Here is a 17,221-nt window from a genome sequence, read left to right as displayed (position 1 = left end):
GGTTAATGCTTGATGCATGTTCACTTGCCTAAAGCAATGAAGCGTTGTGTGTTTTGTGTCAGGGAGATCATTAGCTCTATCAGGTGAATCAGGGTTTACAGCCACAGAGCGACTCCAGGGGGAATCTGTGAATTACGTCAACATCCCTGTTAGTCCCATGTCTAAACGACAGCTAAACTACATGGAGCTGGACCTGCAGGATGTACAGGAGACTGGCCACACGGTCAGAGGTGAGCAACTCTGTCTTTTATTTTATCATTGTAACACAATATTATATTAGTATCATCATGGCAGCATCTGAATATGTTTGTGCTTAATCTTATCAATTCTGTACAGAAGTTGAAAAATGATCTCCTTTTCTATGCAGTACTGTTTTGCTGACCGTTTGTCAGCAAACCTAAAAATAGCAATACATCTTGTCTTTCAGAGAAATGTTTCCCAAGGTTCATCAGTTAATCACTCCAGCCTCCCGAACTACAATTAGTACAGGATAAACGTTCCTGATGTTGAGTTTATGCAGTGCTTTGAAGAAGTATTTAGATCTAGATGTACGGATAGAGACATAGATCTCTAAGGCTTGTAGCTATATAAGCAGCCTTGGTTCTACTGAGTATTTTGACCTAAGGGGTGAATATTTATGCAACCAACAAACACCTACTTTTTGATTAATATCAATACTTTTTATATCTATAAATATTTAACACTGCAGAAATCTAATGGTAAAAATCCCGTAGCCGTACTTCCAGCACAACAAAAAAGTATAACAGTTCAAGAGGGTGAATACTTATGCAAGGTGCTACATATCTGCATATCTACATAATAAAGCCGGAGCAGTAAAGTTCAAAACATGTGATTCATCTAGCTCGATAATATAATATCCCTGCTTACATTTTTAAAATGAAAAGGCAGCTGCTATATTTGATTTGGGAATCTGCTGGAATATATTAAATACAGACTCAGACTGGGTTTAACCCGCAGCAGACGTGACAATAAAAAATATTAATATTATGAAAAAACATATTTCTATATTCTACATAATTCTGAAATATTTTTTTTCTGACAGGGTCAAGAGCCAGGATAATTTTTAACAAGTTAAGGAGTAAAAAAGTGATGATTTTCCTGAGTATCACTAGATCTTGTGACAATTTCTTCAAAGGAATCTTTATCAGTCTTACATTTTTTAATCACTCAATAAATTCTTGTGCTGGTTTTCTTCCTCCAATCACCCTCCAACACTTGAGTCGCTTGCTAGAAACAACAACAACAACAAAACAAGGTGCATTTTTGCATTATATGCATAAACGCACATGCTTTCTTTCTACTCTTCCAGCACTGACATGATCCTGATTATATCTACACCAATCAGGCATAACATTATGACCACCTGCCTAATATGTGTTGTCCCAATTTTGCTGCCAAAATAGCCCTGACCTGTCGAGGCATGGACTCCACTAGATCCCTGAAGGTGTGCAGCAGCAGATCCTTTAAGTCCTGTAAGTTGTCCATGGATCAGACTTGTTTGTCCAGCACATCCCACCGAAGCTCGATTGGATTGAGATCTGGGGAATTTGGAGGCCAAATCAACACCTCAAACTCGTTCTTGTGCATATCAAACCATTCCTGAACCATTTTTGCTTTGTGGCACATTAACGACACATTATCCTGCTGAAAGAGGCACCAGCCATCAGGGAATACCGTTACCATGAAAGGGTGTACATGGTCTGCAACAATGCGTAGGGAGGTGGTACATGTCAAAGTAACATCCACATGGATGGCAGGACCCGAGATTTCCCAGCAGAACATTGCCCAAAGCATGACACTGCCTTCCCATAGTGCATCCTGGTGACATGTAAGTGACGCACACACACACCCGGCCATCCACGTGATGTAAAAGAAAACATAATTCATTAGACCTGGCCACCTTCTTCCATTGCTTCATGGTCCAGTTCTGATGCTCACTTGCCAAATGTTGGTGCGTTAGGCAGTGCACAGGGGTCAGCATAGGCACCCTGACTGGTGTGCAGCTCCATACACAACAAACTGCAATGCACTGTGTATTCTGACACCTTTCTATCAGAACCAGCATTACCTTCTTCAGTAACCTGAGCAACAGTAGCTCGTCTGTTGGATCGGATCACACGGCCCAGCCTTCACTCCACATGTGCATCAGTGAGCCTTGACTGCCCATGACCCTGTTCCTTACTGTTACTTCCTTGGACCACTTTTGATAGATACTGACCACTGCAGACCGGGAACACCCCACAAGAGCTGCAGTTTTGGAGATGCTCTGATCCAGTGGTCTAGCCATCACAATTTGGCCCTTCATCAAACTCACTCAAATCCTTACTCTTGTCCATTTTTCCTGTTTCTAACATCAACTTTGAGGACAAAATGTTCACTTGCTGCCTCCCACTAACAGGTGCCATGATGAGGAGATCATCAGTGTTATTCACTTCACCTCTCAGTGCTTATAATGCTATGCCTGATCGGTGTATACTTTTTCTTGTGTGTATACAGGGGCCTCCAACACTAAATACGCACAGATTGACCATGCTGCGACAGAGACGGCTCAGAGAGTGGGAGCTCAGCATGCACAGGGCAGAGAGGAGAGACTGCATGAACTGGAGCAAAGGAGACGAGGAACGCTGAACTAAACACACACTGAACAAACATGATCCATGAACATAATGCAAGAAGTACCAGCATCTCTCATGACATTCACCACCACACATTGGATATTACCTTTTGCTTTATAACCTTTGAATTTTATTATGAAATGCAATATTACTAAAGTAATTCTGGCAGCAACTGCATTAAGTGCACATGAAAACATTTAGTTAAATTTATCGAATTTTGTGTTTTTATATATATTTCACTGTACTTTTACATACTATTAAAGTATGCTAAGAGTATAAAATGAGTCCATATACATTACTATTAGTTATGGTTTTGATTCAAGTATTCATGATAACATGTAAATAGTCAACTTTTTTTTTCCAAATGACCAACTTTGTACATTTAAATCTCAAATGAACATCTCCTGAGAAATAGATCCTGTATTTTTTTTATTTATTCATTTGACATTTTTATCTTTAGTGCAATAAACATCTTATTCAATAACTGATATTTATCCCAAAAGTGAACATTTAATCTGTTGGTTCAACCCAGATGTGTGAATTGGAAATGGCTGAAAGGTTTCATTAATAGAAACATTATGGAAAGACAAAACGTTACCTGTCTACATCACATGCTACCATAGCAACAGCAGGTCCGATGTCCATTCCAAATAACACCACAATGCCCCCGACAAAGCGAGTAACAATCTGCAGGCTCACACTCTTTGATGGACAAATAGGTTGAGTCACAGAGTTTGGTTATATGAACTTGGGCAGAAAGCCTAGATTCAGCCACAAGGTCATTCATCTGGCCATCAGTGCATCCAAGACAAGCCAGATCACCAGAGCTCCACTACCAACTCCTTAACTTTATTAACTGAAGTGAGTGCTAGTGCTCGTGACTTCTCACAGAGGCTCCTATGGAGGATCTAAAAGGAACAAAAGAGGGAGACCCCAAATAGCACTCCCAGGGTACGTCCGTCACCATTTTGAGAAAGGAAGTAATAAACATAGGGTCCTAGAGAGACATAATCTACTGTACTGTGGCATGTTTCAGTGGCTGCTGCAGTGGGTAGGGTGTTTTGAGAAATTCCATAATGCACATTGTCCAGCCTCGGTGAACACCATGCTCAAAGTTTCCTCTTATAAATGGCAGGCGACTTTGGGACTCTTGCATTGCGAAGTGTTTAGTGTTTGATAGTTGACAGTTCTCAGGCGATTCTGTTTGAGAGAACAGACCTACAGACACAAGCAAATCTTGCCATCCATCTGTGACATCAGATCTGCTCATGGAAGAAGCTGTCAGGGTGTTCAGGCCAGTGAAGACAGCAGTAACAACCATCTTGTTTAGTTATATTGGGAGCACAAGTAGCACACTGTGGCTTCTGGTGCTGCAAACAGTGAGAGGGAAGAGCATACAAGTGATAAGTGATGTGGGCCAGATCATCCAGTTCCAGAGGCATGTCCAGCTCTACAAAGGAGAACTATAAGACGCAATGTGTTTATTTGGCAAATCTGAGCTACCATAATAAGGGGAGAGATCACTCCTTTAAACGTATACACAGTCTTGACCCCTCATCTGCTGCACCATTGCAGAGGGCAAGCATGTGATCATTTCTGAGAACTGGCAAAAAAAAACAAACTTTAGGGCCATATTGGATGCTAAGGGTGCTAATATCCACCGCATGTTCGGGTTTATAGGACGTTTAATAGTGAATTTAATAGTTCGTAGTGAATGCAGCCTCATGCCAATGAACCGGGTGACCTGCTGTTGTCTAGGGAGCACGTCTCCGAGTGAGTAGTGCTCCCTAGACAACAGTGAGTATCTGTGAGTAGAAATACACAGGAGCCAAATATGACCATATTGTAGTGCCAGTGGCTATCAGAGCCACCTTAAAAACACCTATGGTGCTAATGGGCTGTGGAACGGCAGAACTTTAAACTGGAACTATAATCAACAAGGCTGTGAAGCTGCCATCCAATGTAGAAAGCTCCACTGTCAGCACACTTCAGGTGTACTATTGTTTAGTGGGCTATTATTTGTAAACGATTGTTTAGCTTGAAAGGTGTTATCTAGGGGCCTCCCCTCAGTGTGAATGACCAGCACTAAAATCATTCTTCTGAATCCAATCTAAAGGTTGTTTAATGCATATAGGCTTTCAGAGACAGGATCAGGAAGTGGTCTGTTCTGCACGCTGGCTTTGTGCTGACTTTGTACCCTCATGTCCAGGATTTCATTTGCGGCAGGCCCAAAGAATGAACCTGGCACAAAGGACAGGTTCCACAAGGCTCATTAACACACAGCAGAATGTACAGACTGCAGCAATCACACCTGACAAGGTCTATAAACCAAGTGAACAGAAAGTTGCCCAATACACTGGTTCAGAATGTCAGAACTGAGGCATAATGGAACTAGCATAAAGACTGGAGAGACTGCTCCAATGCCAATAACATATGCTTTCCCTAGGGGGTGATCACTTTAATACTTGACCAGAGCACAGGCATTAACCACAGGCACATTTTCAAAATCGACCAGTTGGACCAGGGATCAGTTGCATCCAACCCTACTAAACCAGCTTCAGGGTCTTGGCTTCCTTATTCTGCCAAAAGGAGATGCAAACTGACAGCAGCAGAACCAAACCCCTCCCCTGAAAGTCCCAAGACTGACAAAGTTAAAAGTAGAGACATGGAAGAACCTCCTTGGTTGTAAATAGATCCTTAATATGACTGTAGTAGTTTAACATTTCCCCTCACACACCTGTGCTACCCATAGCATATGCCTTTAGCAGATCAAGCACTTCTCAACTGCTTTAACGGATTTTGTCCCGTGGGATAATCACTTCAGATAAAGAAAAACATCTATCAACTGATTATATAGTCTAGGGTTAACAGACAATGGACAATCATCTTTTATTTACAGAGATTAGATTATGAAATAAGTGAAAATGTATGAAAACGAGCATTTCAAAAGATGTCTAAAACTCAGAAGCATACCAATACATAAAATATAGCATTCAGCTTCAAGCTCAGCATGTATCCCTCCTGTGGGAATGACTTCAGCAGTTCAAGAATCATAACTGGACTTAAAATGTAACAGACTGTGCATATGCATTCGTACCTAAACTATCAAAATGGGTCGGCTACAACTTAGAGTGGACCAAATCCAAACCAAAGTCATTAAAAAAAATAAAAAATAAAAATCAGTGCTGTGGATTAGCAAATGTTGTGTGGAATGATTTAAACAATTTTAGAAAATCAATGACTGCACCCACACTATAATCTATGTTTATGGATATGAAGGATTTTCAGTGTTGTCATGGTGAGAAGAGGAGGTCATGCTCAGAGTTCATTATGCTGGAGTCCATTTCGGGAGATTTTGTTGGTTATATCTTGCAAATGCTTCTTCATCTGGAAAAAGAGCCATGATTGAATGCGATATGAAGACATTAAGTACAAATCTTGAAAAGTAAAGCAGTTCAGATGTAATGGTCCTGAACCAGTACAGGTGTTAAGAATGTCTGAAAGCATTGATTATTTAAATCATTATAAACGTTCCCATTTATTAATCGATAATGATATTAGACTCCAGGCATATTAAAGCTACTTAGTGTGTCTGCTGTTTGTTCCTCAAAACTCAGTCGTACCTTGTATCCGATCTCTCGTGCTTTCTCGGCAAGTGTGTTGTATTTCTCTTTATGTCTCACGATGTGGTCCTTATCACCCATGGCCTCTATGTGCTGCAGTTTCTGGTGTGAATACTCCAGCTGTTCCTGGTAGTGGTGGTGCTTCTCTACCTTTGTCTCAAAATGCTTCAGCTCCTCCTAAAGTCGATAGAAATCATATCATATAAAGGTGTGACAGTGCAGCTGCTTTAAGCAATAAGACTTTTGACAGAGAAATTACTATTACATGCATTCAAATGCAACCATGCATGCTTGTTGGTGATGGAATAAAGAGCAATCATGTCTCAGAGACAGAAGGTTACTCCCTGACAAATTTTTATAGCTCTACGGCTTATAGTTTGGATTGCACAGGACATTTCTGTAAGTATTCTCACTGAACTGGATGTCTGGAACAGTCTAAACCCGAGTGCTGAATATGCTCATATAAAAGAAATACACTATATTGCCAAAAGTATTCGCTCACCCATCCAAATAATCAGAATCAGGTGTTCCAATCACTTCCATGGCCACAGGTGTATAAAATCAAGCACCTAGGCATGCAGACTGTTTTTACAAACATTTGTGAAAGAATGGGTCGCTCTCAGGAGCTCAGTGAATTCCAGCGTGGAACTGTGATAGGATGCCACCTGTGCAACAAATCCAGTCGTGAAATTTCCTCGCTCCTAAATATTCCACAGTCAACTGTCAGCTGTATTATAAGAACGTGGAAGTGTTTGGGAACGACAGCAACTCAGCCATGAAGTGGTAGGCCACGTAAGCTGACGGAGCGGGGTCAGCAGATGCTGAGGCGCATAGTGTGAAGAGGTCGCCAACTTTCTGCAGAGTCAATCGCTACAGACCTCCAAACTTCATGTGGCCTTCAGATTAGCTCAAGAACAGTGCGCAGAGAGCTTCATGGAATGGGTTTCCATGGCCGAGCAGCTGCATCCAAGCCATACATCACCAAGTGCAATGCAAAGCATCGGATGCAGTGGTGTAAAGCACGCCGCCACTGGACTCTAGAGCAGTGGAGACGCGTTCTCTGGAGTGACGAATCGCGCTTCTCCATCTGGCAATCTGATGGACCAGTCTGGGTTTGGCGGTTGCCAGGAGAACGGTACTTGTCTGACTGCAGTGTGCCAAGTGTAAAGTTTGGTGGAGGGGGGATTATGGTGTGGGGTTGTTTTTCAGGAACTGGGCTTGGCCCCTTAGTTCCAGTGAAAGGAACTCTGAATGCTTCAGCATACCAAGACATTTTGGACAATTCCATGCTCCCAACTTTGTGGGAACAGTTTGGAGCTGGCCCCTTCCTCTTCCAACATGACTGTGCACCAGTGACCAAAGCAAGGTCCATAAAGACATGGATGACCGAGTCTGGTGTGGATGAACTTGACTGGCCTGCACAGAGTCCTGACCTCAACCCGATAGAACACCTTTGGGATGAATTAGAGCGGAGAATGAGAGCCAGGCCTTCTCGTCCAACATCAGTGTGTGACCTCACAAATGCGCTTCTGGAAGAATGGTCAAAAATTCCCATAAACACACTCCTAAACCTTGTGGACAGCCTTCCCAGAAGAGTTGAAGCTGTTATAGCTGCAAAGGGTGGACCGACGTCATATTGAACCCTATGGATTAGGAATGGGATGTCACTTAAGTTCATATGCGAGTCAAGGCAGGTGAGCGAATACTTTTGGCAATATAGTGTATGTTATTTACATAAATATGCATATTAAATGATTCATGCTGTTTACTCTGATATTTCACTATCTGTGTAAATCTTTCCAGAAGTCTTCGCCCTGAAATGAACCACGCAGTGTGTGAGCGAAAGTGTGCGGGTCCTCAGAAACATGTTACCTTGAGAGAGTCGAGCTCGTCCTCACTAAGATTAGATCTTCTGGCCATTTCCCACAGCTCTATGACCTTGGGCTCCTTAAACTCTACAGGAACATAAAAAGATTAGAAAAATTGAAAATTGGTAAAACATGCAAGTTAATGCACTTGTGGTTTGATTTCACAAAGCAATAATATAACAAAAGCAGAACAGCACCGTTGTCACTGTCGAAGCCTTCATGAGTGATTTTACGCAGGCGCTCAAAGCCCTGGTTCAGGGTCCTCATCTTCTGCTTAAGGTCCTTGTGTTTCTCATGGAGATTGGACGTTTTCTCCTCCCCGTCCAGTGGAGAAATCACGTTCTTATGGATTTCTGACAGAGAAAGAAAGAGGCAAAATAACAGTGATGTAAAACTACACCTTTACATAACAGACAGAACACATGGGGGCATGCTGTTACAGGAATCTCTTATACTATACATACTACTAGAACCACCTGCATATTTAACACATTAATCATTACTGTATGTAAATCTGTTTATATGGAGCATCCTCTATATACACCCTTGTGTATGTCGTTACTATAGAAACAATAAGAACCTTCTTGGAAAACCTCGGCACTGCTGTCAAAGAAAAATTAATCAGCATCTTCTGACCTGAGAAGCAGAACTGAGAAAGTAACGGCACTGGAGTGAGTACAAAACATCACAGGTTTTAAGAGTGATTCGGGGGGAGATTTTAAACACCTGGCAACCCTGCACTATAGCTAATATTAAATCAGCCATTTTTTTTATTCTAATGTGCCATTTTTGTTCCATTATATGTTTCTAAGAGTTTGAACAGATCTGACAAGCTATTAACTTCAAGTTACTATATTTTCAGATGGTGAATGATTTAATCAGCTGAAAAAGGAAACCAAAGGCACTTATCTACGCAATTTTTTAGTTTTTGCTGTACCGAAAAGGCAGCGTATCAAGTCCCCATTTGATTGTAATAGAATTTTGCGTATTAAACCTTTGATATAATCATATAACATGTAAGATATCTACCAAAAGCTAAAGACACCCTGTAGATGTCAAGCGCACAGAAAAAAGTAATGATCTAGATTTACTTGATCCAGAGGAGTTCAGCTTTTCCTGCAAGAACAAAATACATCACCAAACACTCTTCTTCTTCTTTCGGCTTTTCCCTTCATGGGTGGCCACAACGAATCATCTCTCTCCACCTATCCCCATCTTCTGCATCCTCAACACTTGCACCCACTATCTTCATATCCTCATTTATTACACCCATATACCTCCTCTTTGGCCTTCCTCTTTGCCTCCAGCCTGGCAGCTCCGTGTCCAACATTCTCCTACCAATATACTCACTCCTCTGAACATGTCCAAACCATCTTACTCTGGCCTCCCTAACTCTGTCCCCCAAACGTCCAACGTGAGCTGTCCCTCTGATGTACTCGTTCCCATCACACCAACACTATTTTGACTTTTATTTCACTTATTTTTTTGATGAATATTCTATTCAAGAGGGAAAATATTTACTCATCTGCCTCACAAGAAAATAAAAATCACAGGAGTAAGAATATATGCAGCTTGGTTCAGGTTTGTTTGGTTTTTAACATAAACTGAGAAATGAGTGATCCTGTAAACAGCATATAAAAGTAAAAAATGTGCTCTAGATACAAAAAAGGTTGTTTCTCCCCCCCTGGAGGTTGAGTTTGAGTAAAGAATTCATGAATTATGACCACTGCTTTTATTCAGTGCCTTTTGTGTCAAATCAATGAATCCACAGTGATCCACAGTTCAGCCCACACAGACCTCTGCTGTGCTAACTGTGTGAAGAGTTTCCATAAAGTGAACTCAGTATTAATAAATGCATGTAACTATTTATTTAAAAATAAATGGCTAAATGATACACGGTGCAAGATTTGTTTCCATTTGTAATAAGCTTGCTTGCGAGTCATTCAATAGCTGTTTGAAGGAGCTCACGGTCAAGAGCACGTTATAAACAGGGTTACTGCAGACTCTTCATTTAATCATTTCTCAAGAACGTCTTTTGTCTTCAAGGACTAACCAACAGCTTTCATGTGCTGAACTAGAGCAGTGAGTGCTGGACACGAGTGCTAGGTCTGTGTGGAAGAAATGAAGCTGTTCAGCCTTTGGTGTGTATGATTATTCCAAAACCCATTCATACATTCAGTTGGAATTAATTTGACAATGGCAACGTATTCAATATATCCTTTAATTCAAACAGCTTTTAAAGGGTGTTCAAGTCTCACTGAATGAAGTCGCATACTGATTGTGCAGAAGCTATCCATGACTTTACATTTGTTGATATGGGTGTGTGTTTTGCACCGTATACACTGCAGCAACTGCAGCGAAAAGCAAACAGGATTTGAAAAGGATTTTGCAATGAGGAATCTGAGAAGGCTTAACTGTTGTGTTGTGTTTGTGAGAATTTATTTATTTGAAAATCAGAGACACCCAGGCACAGAGAGAGACACCAAGGCACAGAGAGAGACACCAAGGCACAGAGAGAGACACCCAGGCACAGAGAGAGACACCCAGGCACAGAGAGAGACACCAAGGCACAGAGAGAGACCCCAAGGCACAGAGAGAGACCCCAAGGCACAGAGAGAGACCCCAAGGCACAGAGAGAGACCCCAAGGCACAGAGAGAGACCCCAAGGCACAGAGAGAGACCCCAAGGCACAGAGAGAGACACCAAGGCACAGAGAGAGACACCAAGGCACAGAGAGAGACACCAAGGCACAGAGAGAGACACCAAGGCACAGAGAGAGACACCAAGGCACAGAGAGAGACCCAAGGCACAGAGAGAGACCCAAGGCACAGAGAGAGACCCAAGGCACAGAGAGAGACCCAAGGCACAGAGAGAGACCCAAGGCACAGAGAGAGACACCCAAGGCACAGAGAGAGACACCCAGGCACAGAGAGACACCCAGGCACAGAGAGACACGCAGGCACAGAGAAAGACGCAGGCACAGAGAAAGACGCAGGCACAGAGAAAGACGCAGGCACAAAGAGAGACCCAGGCCCAGGGCCAGAGAGACCCAGGCCCAGGGCCAGAGAGAGACAGGCCCAGGGCCAGAGAGAGACAGGCCCAGGGCCAGAGAGAGACAGGCCCACAAAGAGAGAGACAGGCCCACAAAGAGAGAGACCGGCCCACACAGAGAGAGACAGGCACACACACAGAGAGAGACAGGCACACACACAGAGAGAGACAGGCACACACACAGAGAGAGACAGGCACACACACAGAGAGAGACAGGCACACACACAGAGAGAGACAGGCACACACACAGAGAGAGACAGGCACACACACAGAGAGAGACAGGCACACACACAGAGAGAGACAGGCACACAAAGAGAGAGACAGGCACACAAAGAGAGAGACAGGCACACAAAGAGAGAGACAGGCACACACACAGAGAGAGAGAAAGGCAGGCACACAGAGAGACAGGCACACAGAGAGAGAGAGAGAGAGAGAGAGAGAGAGGCATACACACAGAGAGAGAGAGAGAGAGAGAGAGAGAGAGGCATACACAGAGAGAGAGAGAGACACAGAGAGAGAGAGAGAGACACAGAGAGAGAGAGAGAGAGAGAGAGAGAGAGAGAGAGAGGCATACACAGAGAGAGAGAGAGAGAGAGAGAGAGAGAGAGAGAGACACAGAGAGAGAGAGAGAGACACAGAGAGAGAGAGAGAGACAGAGACACACAGAGAGAGAGAGAGTTATTTGGTATAACTGTTCGCAGTTATTTGGTATAACTGTTTGTTAGCATCTGTGTCACCTTCCACTGGCTGAGGTGACAATCACTGTTGCTCATTTTCCTCTAGAGGTGTGCTTACTTTCACAACTCATACACAAGACGTAATGAGAGAGAGAGTTGATCATGATAACATCAAGCCTCTTGTTTTCGTGCCTTTGACGAAACAATGTTTTGCGCTGTTTTATAACGCAAGCGTTATCACATCTTTGCATGGGTTCATGTGAAAAGTTATAAGCTGAAGCATTAAAAGTGTTATGTTATAACTGTATCACAACATTATTTTGTTTAAGGTTATAAATGATCAAAATATAAGACATTCCACTTTTTGTTACGGTATTCTTGCAGTTGCTTTTGAAGCTATTTGTCCATCGTCCTGCATTTTCTGATCCTCAACTCACCCTCAGTCCGGCTCACTGTGTCCATCATGATGTTGTACTCGTGGATCTTGTCCTTGTGATGCTCGAACTCTCTGCGCAGGCTCTGCAGCTCCTCCTCAGAAAACTTTCCTGAAGTCTTGGCCTGAAACATGACCGGATAAAATACAAACTGAAAATCTTCCTACTGTATGACTTACTGATGAGAGAAATTTGATCTACTTTAAAACTTACTTTGTTCCACAGTTTGTCCAGTCTGGGGTCCTCAAATGTTTCTCCCAGTTTGGCCTCATGGTCTTTCAGGTTGTTGCTGTCCATGGCACGGTTGTCCTTCTTCCCATCCATTCCGTACTTGGCCAGGATGACTATGAAAGCAAGTACTCTTAAATCATGTTGTTATATTAACATTTATTCAGTGGACATTTTATAGCTTCATAATTGCCAAAGTTTTTAAAACGCAAATCCTAGCAGGTAAAAGCATAAAAGAAATTTCCCACAAAAACCATAACATAACTAAACATAATGCCATGTCTGTGCATCCCCCAGATAGACACCAAGCAACAAGGAGAAAACAGCTCCGTGAAACTAAAATAATTCATGCCCCTGCAATCCCATCAACTTGTTTTCTATTTTTTACATTCTTACGAGACAGAAGCTTGCAAATATAAATTTTCCACAAAGCTAAAGTAAGTGCAAGCTGAAGCATAAAAAACACTTTCAAATTGCGAGTCCTTTCCCCTTCAGTGAAGCAGATGTCTGCAACCAATTTTATACTTTTGTAAATATTCACTAGAGTCTCTTCAAATGACTCCTGTAAAGGCAATGGCTAACACATAGACATTGGAACTTCTGTATGACAATGACGACAATCATCATCAGCAGTAAGGCCAGAGGTTTACAGGGCTGGTGAATACGCTTGTATTTGACAGTTACTGATTAATCCTTCTACACCTCACAGATGACTCCACTGAAATCTAACAATTAACCACACAAACAGGTCGTCTCCACCTGGGATGGCAGTAGGTATACCGGGTTTCCTGACAGGTTGATTCCCTCATCGTTCCTTTTCTACAGAGTTTTCATTCCAGATGTCTTCTTAAGCCACTGGCTATTTTGAGTCCTCGTATTGTGAAACAAAACCACTGAAACAGCAGATTAGTGAGGTCTTACTGTTGAAGTTGCGTCTGAGCTTGGCCTCTCTCTCGCCGTCCTCGTCTAGTCCCTCTGCCTTTAACTTCTTCCACTGAAGCTCGTCTTTCTCCTGAATCTTCAAATCACTGTGGAGCTCCGACAGCCGCCTTGGGGCGAGCTGCATCTGCAGGAGGAAAAGGAAAGCAAATAAGGTCCATGTGGAGTTTAAAAAGCCAGATTAGCTCTCAGAGGAATACATACACTAATAATTAGGACAGCATGACTCGATAAATAAGGGATTTTTAACTCAAGTCATGGAGGCTCACTGTTCTGTACAGTTTTGTTCAGAATTTTTTCTACACCAAACACGTCAGAATGAATTAACAATTTGGCACAAACAAACTCCAGGAGGAAAACGTGTATAGGACATAAAGTGTGCTGCATAAAGTGTGCTAAATCCATCTCTCATTTCATACTCAGTGCTTCAAAGAATCTTGAATCTTAATTGGTGTGGTTTACTCCTTTATTACAAGTGTCCAATAAAACTAGCTGATAAATTTTCCACAAAGCTAAAGTAAGTTAGTTAGTAAATAAGTAAGTTAATTTGTTTTATTAAAAAAAGTAGATGTCAACTTTGGCATAATGTAATTCTGTTGGAGAAAAGTTCAAAAACAATAATAATAATAAAAAAAAAAAAAAGCTCTAAGGCTCCACCAGAATATACACCGATCAGGCATAACATTATGACCACTTTCTATCAGAACCAGCATTAACTTCTTCAGCAATTTGAGCAACAGTAGCTCGTCTGTTGGATCGGATCACACGGGCCAGCCTTCACTCCCCATGTCCATCAATGAGTCTTGGCCGCCCATGACCCTGTCGCCGGTTCACCACTGTTCCTTCCTTGGACCACTTTTGATAGATACTGACCACTGCAGACCGGGAACACCCCACAAGAGCTGCAGTTTTGGAGATGCTCTGATCCAGTGGTCTAGCCATCACAATTTGGTCCTTCATCAAACTCACTCAAATCCTTACGCTTGCCCATTTTTCCTGCTTCTAACACATCAACTTTGAGGACAAAATGTTCACTTGCTGCCTCCCACTAACAGGTGCCATGATGAGGAGATCATCAGTGTTATTCACTTCACCTCTCACTGCTCCTAATGTTATAGGTGTAACTATAAACTGTACCTCTGAAGAATGAGCCTCATACTTTGGGCTACATGCAGAGAATAAATTTGTAGTAAGAGACTGAAGTCTCACAGTTAAAGGAAACTGGAAACGAGTCAGAAATAGTTTCATGTCAGAAGTCATCGTGGTTCAGATTCATTCAGTTCAGCTCCAAGACCCCTTTAACAAACACGATAAATTACACGTGTAGATCGTGATGTTTATTAACTACACAACCAAAACGAAAGCAAATTTAGCTCGCACATCCCATGACAATGCTCCACAGACCCCAGGTGATAAATAATAAACATTAATCCCGGGTATTTCCCGACACAAGCCGCTCACCCTGTTCGCTTTCTCCCAAACCTGGCTCAGTTTAGCGACGCGGAATTCCACCGCAGTTTTGCCGTCATTCGAGCCCGTCTGCTCATTCACTTCACGGGAGTATTTCCCCGCCATTACTCCCACACTGAGGCAAAAGCTCAACAACAAGCCGCACGCTTTCATGTTTTAATCAATGGCAAGCAAACGGCTAAGGCAGGAAAGATAGGGATAAAACAAAGCGGTGCGGTTTATACATTCATCTCCCTTCGCATCCAGGAAGAGCAACAATCACATGCTTCCAAGCGTCTTGGTTGCAATGCATTCTGGGAAATGTAGTCGAAAATTCCTTACCGCTTCATTCGTTTATAAAGCCCAATGAGGAAGAAAAGACTACATTTCCTATAACTCTCGACTCAAAGGAACACAGATTTGGGCAAATGAGAGGAATCCACGCACTGAAAGTAACGGGAAACGGTTCTTGCACAATAGTTATATACATTAGACATTTTAATATGAAAAGAAATATGTAAAAAAACAATTTCTGTGGAAACCATACTCATTAATGAGAGTCAGATAAATGAAAACAAACAAATATTTGTTTCATAATTAATTCATTCATTAATTATCAACAATAATGTAGTAAATCCAATTAAAAACAATGGGTAGATGAGCCTAATCATCCATATATGTATTTGTACTTTGAATAATAATAATAATAATAATAATAATAATAATAATAATAATAATCATAATGATAAGTATTTGAAAACTTCCATTTAGGATTACACACAAGCAGACCCCAACACTAACACTGAGAAAACTTTCCCAAATGGAGAGAGACACGAAATCTGTGTTATTTAATGACAGCCATGGAAAGCCGACAGGCTCAGTGATTTCACCAACAATGGCTTTGAGGGGCCGTAGGAACCCTTAACACTGAGAAGAGAACCAGGAGCCACAAACTGTTCAGTAACCCGGGCTTATTAAGCAATTATATGTTATTGTTGTTTCGGAGGATTGTCAATATTCATATGTCTAATTATATGTTTCCTTTGCCTCCCTAGAAAGCATTTTGAGGTTAGTTTGCAAACATTAACTAGATATATTGATCTAAGCTAGCCTATGTAAGGGGCTACTGCCAGGCTAGGATTGCAGTGACTTGAGTATCTAACATAACTAGTTAGCAATTTGAGTTCACACATTAACTTGACCACACACACATGTCTAATGCTCTGTGAAAGCTGTCATTATTTTTTAGTTAATCTTCAGACCTCTGTTCTCCTACTACTGATTAACAGCTACAGCAAGTCTGAGGAACTTTAGTGCTCTTCGTAACTGATTAACGTGGCCTTCATTTTGTTTATATGTTACGGAATTATAGCTGCACAGCTTAATGTTGCTTGTAATCATTTAAAATGACTGTAATTACTATAAACCCTAGCACCACGGCTGAGTTATGGGCAATAGGTGATCTAGCCTAATGTATGTTTGTATAAATTGAGACATCAGCGTTTTGAGATATTCATTTTCCCTCATCCTTCATGTTGTGCAAAGTCTTTACCATTTTCTGAGCATTTATGTGCAAGACACGCTTTGCACAGAGCAACAAAAGAGCCACTAACACCTAACATTCATCTGCTTCATAAAAATGTTCCACAGCATTCACGTTTCATGACCTTTAGAACAGGAGTGACCAAATTACTGACCACAGGCCATCTGCAGCCCACCAGTGCTATTAACACCGCCTGTGAGAGGTTTCAATTTTTACATAATCCTGACTCTATCTTCCCCTTCATTTTTCAGTGCCTCAAGGATTTAGTGATTTTGTGATTGCAGAAATGAACACAAAATCAAGCGAACTCCGCAATATTCATAGGAGCTTGCAGATTTTTCACAATTATCGCTGACACTCCATAGATTTGGGTAAAGAATCGTCATGTGATGTCATCACAGCACGCATTCAGAGTACAGCTTTAATTACATACTGAATGGCTAAATGATAGAAAATATATATATATAATTATATATATATATATATATATATATATATATATATCACAAATCTTTATATATATATATATATATATATATATATATATATAAAGTGTCACTTGTATGGTGGATGATCCAAAAGATTTCAAAAGCATTTAAATGTTGATATTCTGAAAGTAGATGCTTATTTAACATTTTTCAGACTTTTTAGAACTTTGTAACAGACCGGTAAATTCCTCAGGATGGAGGACTTTGCACTTTGTGGTTTCTCAGCTGCATTTTTGACCAGCTGCATTTTTCTGTTTGTGTGTATGTGTTTTATTAACTAAGTGA

General features: G+C 41.5%; 2 protein-coding genes across 3 annotated transcripts in view; one reads left to right on the top strand and one right to left on the bottom strand.

The window, feature by feature from the left end:
• dok7b (docking protein 7b) overlaps positions 1-3,049 on the top strand; it is a 35,030-nt gene extending 31,981 nt beyond the window's left edge. For both annotated transcript variants that reach the window (XM_058384206.1, XM_058384199.1), the window contains 2 exons: positions 63-230; positions 2,518-3,049. In XM_058384206.1, coding sequence (XP_058240189.1) covers positions 63-230; positions 2,518-2,654 — 305 coding nt within the window. In that variant the 3' untranslated portion in view covers positions 2,655-3,049. The remainder of the gene's footprint in view (positions 1-62; positions 231-2,517) is intronic.
• Positions 3,050-5,500: 2,451 nt separating this feature from the next.
• On the bottom strand, positions 5,501-15,197 carry lrpap1 (low density lipoprotein receptor-related protein associated protein 1). The gene is made up of 8 exons (XM_058384219.1): positions 14,918-15,197; positions 13,439-13,583; positions 12,503-12,633; positions 12,293-12,413; positions 8,325-8,480; positions 8,132-8,214; positions 6,260-6,436; positions 5,501-6,023 (listed from the first exon to the last, which is right to left on the bottom strand). The coding sequence occupies exons 1-8, from the start codon at positions 15,077-15,079 to the stop codon at positions 5,955-5,957; spliced, it is 1,044 nt and encodes a 347-aa protein (XP_058240202.1). The 5' UTR covers positions 15,080-15,197; the 3' UTR covers positions 5,501-5,954.
• Between the last annotated feature and the right edge of the window lie 2,024 nt (positions 15,198-17,221).

Source organism: Hemibagrus wyckioides, linkage group LG03 (genome assembly GCF_019097595.1).
Source record: "Hemibagrus wyckioides isolate EC202008001 linkage group LG03, SWU_Hwy_1.0, whole genome shotgun sequence".
Lineage (NCBI taxonomy): Eukaryota > Metazoa > Chordata > Actinopteri > Siluriformes > Bagridae > Hemibagrus > Hemibagrus wyckioides.
The sequence above is the reverse complement of the archived record's forward strand: the minus strand, read 5'-3'. Positions and strand labels throughout refer to the sequence as shown.

Excerpts from the sequence above, each read along its gene's own strand:
- lrpap1 (XM_058384219.1), bottom strand. The coding sequence starts at position 15,079 with ATGAAAGCGTGCGGCTTGTTGTTGAGCTTTTGCCTCAGTGTGGGAGTA. Across the intron at positions 13,584-14,917 it reads TTTGGGAGAAAGCGAACAGG|ATGCAGCTCGCCCCAAGGCG; the intron begins GTGAGCGGCTTG and ends TTCCTCCTGCAG. Across the intron at positions 12,634-13,438 it reads GCTCAGACGCAACTTCAACA|TCATCCTGGCCAAGTACGGA; the intron begins GTAAGACCTCAC and ends TTGCTTTCATAG.